The following is an 11,773-nucleotide window of genomic DNA, read 5'->3' on the forward strand; positions in this document are numbered from 1 at the left end:
CCCTCTCCCTTTTGAAACTATAATATACAATATATAAACTAAAATTGATAAAAAATATATAAAATAAATTGTTAAAAAATTATTTACGATATTATTGTAATATAATCAAACTAAAATTTATGAAGGATACGTAAAACAAATACTTGTTAAAATTATTTACAGTATTATTTTAATAAAAATGTGATTTTTTAACAATTAGAGAATTTATTAAGATTAGACACTGAATCGTTGATTTTAATCAATCTGTACCATCAAGCGATTTTCCGCATTCTATTCTTGTTGCATTCTCATAAGGTTTCTGTGTGCGGCAACTCAAGGTACTCCCAAGGTATTCCCAAATCCTGCGTAATCTAATAGAGAATTTCTTAAGACTGTTTGTCGACTTAGAAAAGTGTTGTATATAGTCGCAAACACGTAAGATTGCGACGTATATTTAAGCGCGGCTTGTCGTCGCGCAGCCTCGAGCCGCAGCCGATGGTGGACCGAACAGGGAACTCTACCTGCAAGCGTCTTCACGGATAGGCCGTTACAAGACATCACGCCAACAATCCTACAGTTTACTTGGATTAGTTCGTTCACCACGACGATTTTTTCCAAGTAATACGAACAGAGGCAAGTTACGATTTATGTTTGTTCAAATTTATTTATTTTTTTCGCCGTAATTATCTGTAAGGAAACGTGAAAATTCGGTGAAGGCTCAAACTTGCTGACGTCGAATAACTTCCTATTTTTGTTTCGCATTTTTATTTTCAAATTTTTTCAACGCTAAGCAGTCCAGACTATAAATAGTATATAAGTGTAATCTCGCATGAGAGAATATTAATTAATATAGAGACTCTCGTAGTTCACCATGTCTTTCGTATCCGGACCAAGCCATGCAGCTTACACGTGGGCAGCACAAGGAGGCGGATTTGGTAATCAAACAGTGGTCGACAAAGTGCCACCGGAGATGCTCCACATGGTCGACGTTCACTGGTACCAATTCCCGCCGATGAATCCTTTGTGGCATGGACTTCTTGGTTTCGCCATCGGCGTCCTTGGAACAATATCTGTCATCGGTAACGGCATGGTGATATACATATTTACCACCACCAAGAGTCTCCGCACTCCGAGCAACTTGCTCGTCGTCAATCTCGCCATCTCTGATTTTCTCATGATGTTGTGCATGTCTCCAGCTATGGTGCGTTCTAATCCAAGGCATTCACGATCGAAATACGATTCGCATTCACGATGCGACAATAATATTCGGTGTGATCTGTATATTCAATTAACGATGTGCACAGGTAATCAATTGCTATTATGAGACTTGGGTGCTAGGACCCTTGTTCTGTGAATTGTACGGCATGGCGGGCTCCCTGTTCGGGTGTGGCTCCATATGGACGATGACAATGATTGCATTCGATAGGTATAACGTAATTGTCAAAGGCTTGTCTGCTAAGCCAATGACCATTAAAGGCGCCCTCATTCGTATATTCGCTATTTGGCTCTTCACGATACTTTGGACAATCGCCCCAATGTTCGGATGGAATCGGTGAGATGCAAAAGTCTAAAATAATATTAACTATTATTAAAAAATATTATGAATTATCAGCAACATACATTTTCTTTTCACAGCTACGTGCCCGAAGGCAACATGACTGCCTGTGGTACCGATTACTTAACCAAGGACATAGTATCCAGATCGTACATCCTGTTCTACAGCATCTTTGTCTACTTTTTGCCGCTGTTCCTCATCATCTACAGCTACTTCTTCATCATTCAAGCGGTCGCCGCTCATGAGAAGAACATGCGTGAGCAAGCGAAGAAGATGAACGTCGCTTCTCTGCGATCCGCCGAAAACCAGAGCACAAGCGCCGAATGCAAACTGGCGAAGGCAAGACTTCTTACTTGTAAACTCTCTCGAACCGATTTGTTCTCACTTATACGGTCACTATAACGATGTTACTAATTATAGGTAGCTCTCATGACCATCTCCTTGTGGTTTATGGCGTGGACTCCGTACCTAGTCATCAACTTCTCAGGCATCTTTGAGACGACCAAAATTAGCCCGCTCTTCACAATTTGGGGCTCTCTCTTTGCCAAAGCCAATGCTGTGTACAATCCCATTGTGTACGGCATCAGGTAGGTCGCAACAATTCCATTCTCTGAAGTATGTCGTCATTGGAATGTATTTTTACAGATAGAATACGGTAAAGTAGATGAATTGTCTCACACGCTTCTAGCGGAACTAATCTTTTTTCTATGTGATTCCAGCCATCCCAAGTATCGAGCTGCTCTCTTCCAAAGGTTCCCGTCTCTGGCGTGTGCCAGCGAGCCGGCGCCTGGCGCGGATACAGTGTCCACGACTACCACGGTTACAGAAGGCGAAAAACCTGTCGCATAAAATAACAACGATTTTTTTTACGATATACGAAATACATTTACTAAATGGATGTAAATGCCGTGAAATATTATTATATTCTCGTCATACAGAAATCGCATCATCATGAGTTGTAAATAGCTGTATTAAATAACGTGTGCAAGAGAGATACGTCACTAACGAGAATATATTTAACCGTGATATTTTATATAAGAAAAACTGTGATCAAAGCGAGAGCCTCAGCCAAGCGAATATGCGAAAAACTTAACAGAACAATCGAGGGCTGAACAGTTTCATTATAGCTGTTAGTCTATGAAACATTGTATGGTTCGGCCGCACCACACGAATCTTTCATAAATGGCTCATAGCGCAGTTATAAATTTTATCATCTTTTGGAATATATGGTCACTTTGGAATTAGCAAATATATAATGTCGCTAAAAATTATACCGTGAGCGATATGTGGTATTATATCGCTATAACGATATCTGTAATTAATTTTATAGAATTAAATAGATACTGCATGCAATCACATACGAATTCTATTCACCACAAAAATTTTTTAACGTGTGTGTACATATACGGGGTATTCTATTTTAATTAAAACAGTCAGTTTCTGGAAATCACGAGACTTTAGAGAAAGTTTCAGACAAAAGTTGTACAATTTTAAGGGGGATACAAGATAACGCTACCTACTCAGTAAACGAGATTTCAATTCCTATAAATGAATAAAAATGCATTAGAATTAAAAAAAGGGTTCATTTTAATGTTCGCGAATCCGTCTTTCTGAAAACATGAATTTCAATCTACTTCAATCCATTCTCGTTTACTGGACCTCTTATTTTCATTTTTACGTATAAATGTTTCAAGTCTCACACAACTCGAAAATAAATTTTATTATATACTGTTTTGAAAAGCTCTCGGTTACAAGGATACGTAAAGAAAAAATAGAGGGTTCTATTTAAAAAATGGAAGATGACCTTTACGTGATCTTTAAACAACTATCTAAGGTCAAATGCCAATAGTATCTTATGCTCCCCTCAAAGTTATACAACTTCTGTCTGAAATATTTTTCTCTGAAGTCTCGTAATTTTCAGAAATTGGCTATTTTAATTAAAATGGGACACGCTGTATACACGTATCTAATACTATACATTAGTATTTTTTTATTATATCTTAAGATCCTATAGATATGTATTCTACTAAATCATTACATGCCAAATGATTTATTGAATAATATCCTTATATCTAATACAATTGGCACTAAATGCCTGCTATTATTTATTCCTGCAAATATTTAATCTGCAATAAAAGTAAAGAACAAAAGAGAAGATTTGAAATAAAATGAGAATTCATCACGTACAGCATATCATGGAATCAGCCCACACAAAGTTTCCATATATGTAGCTTTTTGCATAATCGCCGATTATTGAAGCTTTACAAATTACAAATGTTTCATACGTTTTACATTTATCATACGAACATACACACACATACATGTATATATATATATATATATATATGTATATAACATGTCCAATATTATTGATTCGTTTCCTTGAGAAACACACCCTAAACATATATCACAATATTTAGAAATTACAATACATTGTTCTCTTGGAATTACATAGTTGTAGTAGATGATGTTTCCGCAGTTTTTGCAGCCACAGATGGGTCCTCAGTCGAGCCACATACAAAGAAAGGTAATTTTTCCTTTAGTGCCGCTCTATATTTTGGATGACTGTGCAGAGTAAAAAAATATTAATGCAATACAAGAACATCAATGATTATATATATCTCCTACTTAAAAATCTCATTTACCTTATTCCATAAACAATAGGATTATATATAGCGTTTGCCTTTGCAAAGAGAGATCCCCAGATGGTGAAAAGAGGACTAATTTTAGCAGCATCAAAAATACCGACATAATTAATAACCAGATATGGCGTCCATGCCATGAACCACAAAGAAATAGTTGTTAGTGCCACCTGTAATTAATAAAGTGAATATATATGTCAATCCTGATTTTCTTCAAATCATTCTCTCAATATTTTAGCGTACATAATATATTTATAATTTTAATATATTTCTTTTTTTGTCTCACCTTTGCCAGTTTTGCTTCTGCACTTATACTTTGATTATCTCCAGATCGCAAAGATTGAACATTCATTTTCTTAGCTTGTTCTCTCATTGATCTCTCATGAGCAGCTACTGCCTGTTAATTTCGAAAATGTATTTATGATATATACTAAATTTTTTTCAATGCTGTAATGTATGAATATTCTTACCGAAACGATAAAATAATAACTGTAAATTATAGTAAGAAGCGGTGTATAATATACAAATATCGAGTATACCAAGATGTATGATTTAGAACTCCAATCCTTGGTAAGATAATCTGTACCACAAGCGGTCATATTACCTTCTGGTACATATCTAATCATCACATTATACAATATATTACAGCACTCTCTTCTCTGTTGTAAAGCATATTTTCTTATAACCATAATTTTTTATTATCTTAATATTACCTATTCCATCCCACCATGGGCAAAATTGTCCATATTGAAGCGAAAAGCCAGATTATTAAAATTTCGAGTAGTGCTTTCTTGATGGTGAGTGGCTTTCCCGCCATACCCTAAAGAAATTTAGGCATGTTGGTTTCTGTTCACATACTAATAATAATATAAAAGTATATTATACATACTTTTACTATAACATTATATCTGTCCAAAGCAATAGCAGTCATAGTCCATATTGAAGCGCATCCACATAAGGAACCAACCATGGCATGTATGTCGCACATTAGTGGTCCTTAATATAAAATTAATTCATACATTATTTACGTATTATCAATTTAAATTTACAAATGTATATTACAAATGCAGTAATTAGTATAATGGAAAGACAAAGATTGTATTACCTAACACCCAAGTCTCATAGTAGCAGTTAATTATCATTTGAGGCGACATAATAATCATCATAATAAAGTCCGAAAATGCCAAATTTACCACTAGAAGATTGCTCGGTGTTCTTAGGGAGGGTGTCATCAAGAATACATATACTACAACACCATTACCACACCATCCCATAAACCCTAACACAATCATTACAAGGCCTAAAATTTTGTGCCACATTGGATCTAGCGGTGGAAACTGATACCTGTAATTCCAGAGCTTAGTGAGATTTACTTTGTAAACACGAATGGTATAGGAATATAGAGAAATCGAAAGTAACCAATGTGGATCGATTAAGAACATCATATCCGGAGGTATTTTATCCACTACAGTTTTATTATTGAAAGACATAGTTTGCTGCATAGCTCGAGGTCCGATTGTCCTTGTTAGTACATCAGTAAACGCCATGGTGGAGTTCTCAGAGAAAATAATCAAATTTTCGGTACTTACTGTAACAAGGGACTCCATTTTCTGTAAAATAATGGTAATTAAGTATGGACCATTTAGAGATATAATGCACAAAAAAATAATAGATATACATACTTCTTGACACTGGAATGTTTCAAGATACAACTGTTCCTGCTGGATCTAGATTCTGAATTCGAGGCAATTAAAAACTCCTAATTTGTAAAACATCAATAGTCTGTGATAAAGAATAACTTGTAATGGTAACTGTGTTGTATCCATAGTATAAGTGGAAGAGCGCAGATTTCTTTTATATAGGCATAGAAATCCAATAAAATCATCCAATTACATATGTAAATGTATCTATCCCCTTAATATAATGTATACGGATGTAATACGCATGTCGATTACTGTCACTTATTATTTGAGATGATCCAATCGGAATGAAACTTTACAGATACTGATAATAAATGTGATTTAAATAATGGAGCTTCATTCAGTATACTTTATAAATAAAAATTTTTTTATTCTTATACTTATATTTTTATACTTATCAATCTTTTATACTTATATCTATTTTTACACATATAGTTCGAATTACACACTATATTCACAAAATGTCTCAAATATAATTACAAATTACAAAAAGCCTCATTTTACTGCTCTTGAAATTCTCCGAATATGTTGACTGCGACTTTCTTGCAGAGCTTCCTCCAACTGTTGAGTTATATGAAGTAAGTTAGTTGGATCGGTTTGTAGCAGAACGTGTTCAATTTCCTCGGGATTATCGGGATTCTTCAGCGACAAGTCAAGAGAGACGAGTGGTGCAACTTGTTTCAACAAAGATCTTGACGCAGTCTATGATGCAGAGTAATATAATTCAATTATAAATTGAAACGCTTTAAAGGGATGCTGAAGGAACCCAATTATCGACATTGCAGTTTGATCAAAATCTCCGAATTGACTAAATGGAATAAAAAATCCTTTTACAAGATTAAAGTAAACGCAAAATCCTGACGTGGTGCAGTGGATTTTATATTAAAATAAAAAAAAGTTAAAAAAAATTTTTTTACTTTTTTTCGATTTTAGTATAACATCCACTGCACCACATCAGGATTCTGCATTTATTTTAATCTTGTAAAAGGTTTTTTATTCCATTTAGTCAATTCGGAGATTTTAATCAAACTGCAATGTTGATAATTGGATCCCTCCAGCATCCCCTTAAGGAAAATAACGAAAGATATGAAGACTTCGCTACCTGCACTTCAAATCTCCATTCCATGTCATGATATCTCGGCAATTTAAATCCAATCTCTTCCAACGCATCTGAAACCTCGTCCTTCTTAATGCTGTACAATTTACTCAATATCGCCTCCTTGTCTTCCGTGAAACCTAAGGCGACCATGGAATCCCGGAAATCCTCCGCGCTTAGCTGTAAAACTCAAAATTTTTAGATTCGCCAGGTTTTTTCAGATAGTAAACATCCTGTTGTCTTGCATTACTTTGATAAATCTTACCTTGCATTTGCAACTCTCCAGCAAAAGATTGACCAAACCCTCTACCGAATTTTTAATCACATCCAGCTCAACGTTTAACTTTTCTGAATTAAGAACAAAGTAACTTATTTAGTTAGCAATCATACGTCACTTTGACCATTATAGCATTAGTCATCTATATTTGTGTTAAACTTGTGTTTTTAATTCAATAAATATATACCTGTATATTCATGCATTGACAGAAGGATTAAATAAAGTAAATTTTATCGTTTATAAATGGTTATTAAATGGCGGATGTGGTTTAATTTCCGCAATCATTCTGTCATTACATTCTGTTAGAAAATTTTGATCAAGGTTGTACGTTATACATAGTAATCTGTTTCTATGTGTATGCAACTAACGTAAACTATATAAACTATATAAATATAGATGTTCTATTATAGATTTTCTATTCCTGCAGTAAAACTTTATTTCTTGCTTTCGCCAAATATCAAATATATATTTATTTTTCACTATAAGTTTCTTAAATATATCCAACACATACTATTTGAGCTAAAAAAAAAATAGACCTCAGATTTGTTCTTTTTAGCTGAATTTCTTGTACAGTTTATCTTTCTTCTTTTTTCTTTTCACATTTGAGAAAAAAAGAAAAGTTTGTAAGAAGTTTAGCTAAAAAGAACAGATCTCTTATGTCTTATGTCACATGTAAACAATCTGTAGAAATAACATTGAAGCTTATGTTCTTTGTCTTTACATTAGATTGTATAAAACTTCTATTTCGCTTATATATATTTATTTATTAATACTCTAGTCAGATATATTAATTACAAAACAATTTCTTTTTTGTATTGTGTTATCCAATCATATCCAATACATATCTTTATTTTATGTATATTGCTTGTCTTGTCTACATGAAAAAAGATTCATGTAAATTTAACATAAATATGTAACAATTATATGTAAACGTAATTTTAAAATATATGGTATAACCCTGATTTTTATGTATTTCTACTGACATTTAATGGACAAAATTTGTAATATATATAATTTCAAAGTCTGTTTGCAAAATTAAATTTGATTATTCGGATACGTACGAGCAGCAGCGTTGTACACTTTGACATTCGGGCCCTTTTGCAAATAATCCAGAGCCAATTTGCAGAAATCCTGTAAAACTACGGAGGGAATGTGCTTTACTTTATGTTTCTCTGTGAAACAAATTCATTCATCGGCAGACGATTCACTCTTACCTGGCGACGATTGTTCGACTAGAAACAGCATGTGCTTTTTGTGATCCGGTTTCAATGTTAACAGCATTTTCGTTCTTGCCTGATGTGTCGTTTACCAGTTAAAATTCTTAATCAGCTATGAAAATTAATAGCCATACGAGAATTCTAGAATTACTTTCAACTTTTTCAAGACAGGCGGTACTACGTCGTCGCCATGTTGATTCTCGATCCTCCATCTCTCTCCATTGGTCGCGTTCAGCAAACTCAACTTGACTCAACTGTTGTGTAGCAGGTCCGTGAGCACTCGCTGTTATTGGTGTATTCTTTTAGATCATCCAATAGCAGCGAGCGCTCGCGGATCCGCTCCACACAGTTGAGTCTGCTGAACGAGACCATTGTTGCATGAACTATGCACCGCGCAAGTTCAATAATTGTTCATAAATGTGTGTGTTCACATATCTTGAATTAATTCTCTTATATCCATATTTCTATCAATGTAGATCAATCTTATTGTCAGTTTAACTTACTTTTTATCTTTTCCTAATGTTCTAAAGATTAGACTAAGACAAAGAGTAAATTAAAGCTAAATTTTACTATACGTTAGAAAGTAGTCAGTCATCTTATTAATCAATGTAAGGACTGATTTTGAGGAAAGGGAGAATATTGAGGAGAGTTTATACAGTTTTTAATTTACATATAAATTGCACTTGAATGATTATGACACGTAGCCAAGATTTGTATTAATAATTGTCTAGTATAAATAAATGAAACAAACACGAAATTCATGTACCGAATTATGAAGAGACTATACTTAATAGTGTCACTTAAGCATTAGTTATTAATTATACAAATGTAATAATTCCACAAAGCTGCGATATCTGTACAATATTATGATTTCGGTTGGTTTATCGATTTAATCTGGGCCTGTTGAAACGCTTGCTGCAATTTATCTATCACATCCCTCTGCGAGTCCAGCTTCTTGTCTAGGGTAGACATTAAGTCGTCCACACGTTTCCTGAAATTCGTTTCCTTACATGTAAATCCGAAACAGACTTGCAGTTTGATTCCTAGATCAGTATTCACATGATTGGTTCTTATTTAGGCCAATATTTATAGTTAATTTCTATATTTAAAATTGTCTTAGAGTACACTCTAAGAGCATTGGCAGAAAGCTGATGTATAATCTTAAGACAATGTCTTATAACTTAAGTCTTAGTAACGCACAATAACTATTTTATGACTTATGTCTTAAAGGTATATAAATACGAGGTGCCTTTAAAACATAAGTCATGAGACAGTTCTTGTGCATTACTAAAGACATAGGACTTAAGTCATAAGACACTTAGTCTTATGGACCTTCTACAATAAGCCATTAGTCATAAATCAGAAATCAGAAGCTAAAATTGACTGATCACAGTCGTTAATTTTTAGCTTCTGACTTCTAATTTATGGCTAATGGGTTATTGTAAAAGGTCCATTAAGATTATAAGTCAGCTTTTTCTACTAAGACTCTAAGGTGTCATGTCCACTTTTTCTATATGATTTATGGAGGGAAGAAGTCCTTCAAATTTTAAGATTCTGAAACCAGAACAAAATTTAACAACCCCAAAAATCATTAGAAAACAAGATCTTCTATAAGTTACTTTATTATAAAGTTTTGATCCTCAAAGGATCGACAGTTTTGAAATAAGAGCAGACTATGAATATTATCCTAATAAAAGCAAACCTACAGTTCAGACTTGATGTAATCCATACGCTTGTCAACATTCTGTTTAGCCTCACACAATTCCTGCTTTACGAGCACAGGTCCTATCAGCTTAAATACATCGTTCTCTTCCTTTAGAATATCTAGCTCTTTCTTCACCATGATATTTTCATTCAGCTGACCATCTAGTTGCTGCCTCTGGCTCAGCGCCTTGTTGTATTCTGCAAATACAATAAATTTATTAGTGCTTTTTCTTTATATATAATGGCTGGTTTTTGTCTATATTATTGGTTGTAGCAAAGAAGACAGAGTCAAATAAAAAAAAACAATATTAAAAATAATCGAAGCTTGCCAACAAGAGACAGATGACACAGTGTAACACAGTGAATCATTGCATCCTTGTTGTTTATGCTAATATTAAACAAACATTATGAAATGATCACTGTGTTACATAGTGTCGCTTGTTGGAAAGTTCCCAATGAGATAAACGAGGAGCTTTAGCTTCCTTTTATTTAATGATTCTTGCCAATAATAATTAATAGTCGATTTAATTAAGTACAAAATTGAAAATATATGATCAGAAAATATTTGTTAATTGTGAATACAAACAGTGATTAATTTCGTTAGAAACTTTAAAAAATTTTAGATTCGCACTCGGCAACTTTGACGCTTCATTTTATAGATATCATTGCTGCACATAAAGGAGGAACAAGATTTATATTAAATACTTTCCAGAAATAATCATGAACGTCTTTTAACCTTTTTGGATTTGCCGTAGCGTGTCGGCTTCATTTTGAAGTTTCTTTTGGATCTCCTCTACCATGATTATCCGAAAGATATTTTTAACTGTGCTAAGAAATGAGCCGCTATCGCACTATGCAATTTTACAAATAAACTTTTAACGATAACACTGGAAATTCTTCGCGCGGATTCGAAGACTTCGTCGACATAACCAAATTAGTATTTTTTAAGTCCGTTCTTTATTCCTCCGTTCTCTGTTGCCGGAATCAGAAGTACGCATAAGGCTGGATTTTCATTTGACGCTAGACGCTCATTTTCAGCGTCAAAACAGGTCACGTGATCAAAATTGACGAATACCAGCGTCAATTTTGATCACGTGACCTGTTTTGACGCTGAAAATGAGCGTCTAGCGTCAGATGAAATTCCAGCATACGCGATACGCGGTAAATACACCTCATGGGACTCCAGCCCCAGAGAGAAACCTGAGAGAGGACATGGCGGCCTATTTCACGTGACAGGCGAAATCGCCGTACGCTAGCGACACCAACATCAATTTTAGAAATTGATGTGAACTACGTATCACATTTTCGACACTATCGATAAAATCGTCGATAAATTGTACTACATCAACAAACTGTGAATAAAGATGATATTGATATACAAAAAAATGTTTCTTTTAATCAGATGAGGTGTTTCTTATAGATTTTTGGCAGGGTTGGGTAGTGCTAAATTAAAAAGTTAAAAGTTTAGTTAAAAAGTTAAAAAGTTAATTAATTTTAATTTAACTTAGTTACATTTTAGACTCCTAACTTTTTAACTTTATTTAGTTACATTTTATCGGTAACTAATAACTTTTTATTAATTTTTTTAAAGTTAAGTGTTAGA

The 11,773-nt window shown here is 33.9% G+C and overlaps 4 protein-coding genes across 6 annotated transcripts; 1 reads left to right on the forward strand and 3 right to left on the reverse strand.

Moving 5' to 3' along the window:
• Positions 1-290: 290 nt before the first annotated feature.
• On the forward strand, positions 291-2,471 carry Lop1 (long wavelength sensitive opsin 1). The gene is made up of 6 exons (XM_018515759.1): positions 291-612; positions 845-1,180; positions 1,284-1,531; positions 1,615-1,873; positions 1,955-2,121; positions 2,254-2,471. The coding sequence occupies exons 2-6, from the start codon at positions 851-853 to the stop codon at positions 2,381-2,383; spliced, it is 1,134 nt and encodes a 377-aa protein (XP_018371261.1). The 5' UTR covers positions 291-612; positions 845-850; the 3' UTR covers positions 2,384-2,471.
• A 1,415-nt stretch (positions 2,472-3,886) lies between these two features.
• On the reverse strand, positions 3,887-5,985 carry Lop2 (long wavelength sensitive opsin 2). 3 transcript variants are annotated; one of them, XM_018515757.1, is made up of 9 exons: positions 5,859-5,985; positions 5,596-5,786; positions 5,282-5,520; positions 5,066-5,172; positions 4,890-4,996; positions 4,647-4,794; positions 4,463-4,573; positions 4,180-4,346; positions 3,887-4,099 (listed from the first exon to the last, which is right to left on the reverse strand). In XM_018515757.1, the coding sequence occupies exons 2-9, from the start codon at positions 5,781-5,783 to the stop codon at positions 3,982-3,984; spliced, it is 1,185 nt and encodes a 394-aa protein (XP_018371259.1). In that variant the 5' UTR covers positions 5,784-5,786; positions 5,859-5,985; the 3' UTR covers positions 3,887-3,981. The 3 variants fall into 3 exon arrangements, with proteins under 3 accessions (XP_018371259.1, XP_018371260.1, XP_018371258.1); XM_018515758.1 differs by having other exon boundaries at positions 5,596-5,897; XM_018515756.1 differs by having other exon boundaries at positions 5,282-5,985.
• Positions 5,986-6,344: 359 nt separating this feature from the next.
• LOC108766458 (COMM domain-containing protein 2) lies at positions 6,345-8,717 on the reverse strand. Its single transcript, XM_018515760.1, has 5 exons — positions 8,464-8,717; positions 8,311-8,388; positions 7,238-7,320; positions 6,979-7,152; positions 6,345-6,578 (listed from the first exon to the last, which is right to left on the reverse strand). The coding sequence occupies exons 1-5, from the start codon at positions 8,528-8,530 to the stop codon at positions 6,372-6,374; spliced, it is 609 nt and encodes a 202-aa protein (XP_018371262.1). The 5' UTR covers positions 8,531-8,717; the 3' UTR covers positions 6,345-6,371.
• A 449-nt stretch (positions 8,718-9,166) lies between these two features.
• Pfdn6 (prefoldin 6) lies at positions 9,167-11,133 on the reverse strand. The gene is made up of 3 exons (XM_018515762.1): positions 10,907-11,133; positions 10,173-10,368; positions 9,167-9,457 (listed from the first exon to the last, which is right to left on the reverse strand). Exons 1-3 carry the CDS (start codon positions 10,968-10,970, stop codon positions 9,331-9,333), a joined length of 387 nt encoding a protein of 128 aa, XP_018371264.1. The 5' UTR covers positions 10,971-11,133; the 3' UTR covers positions 9,167-9,330.
• Between the last annotated feature and the right edge of the window lie 640 nt (positions 11,134-11,773).

This window comes from Trachymyrmex cornetzi, unplaced genomic scaffold, assembly GCF_001594075.2.
Source record: "Trachymyrmex cornetzi isolate Tcor2-1 unplaced genomic scaffold, Tcor1.1 scaffold590, whole genome shotgun sequence".
Taxonomy (NCBI): Eukaryota; Metazoa; Arthropoda; class Insecta; order Hymenoptera; family Formicidae; genus Trachymyrmex; species Trachymyrmex cornetzi.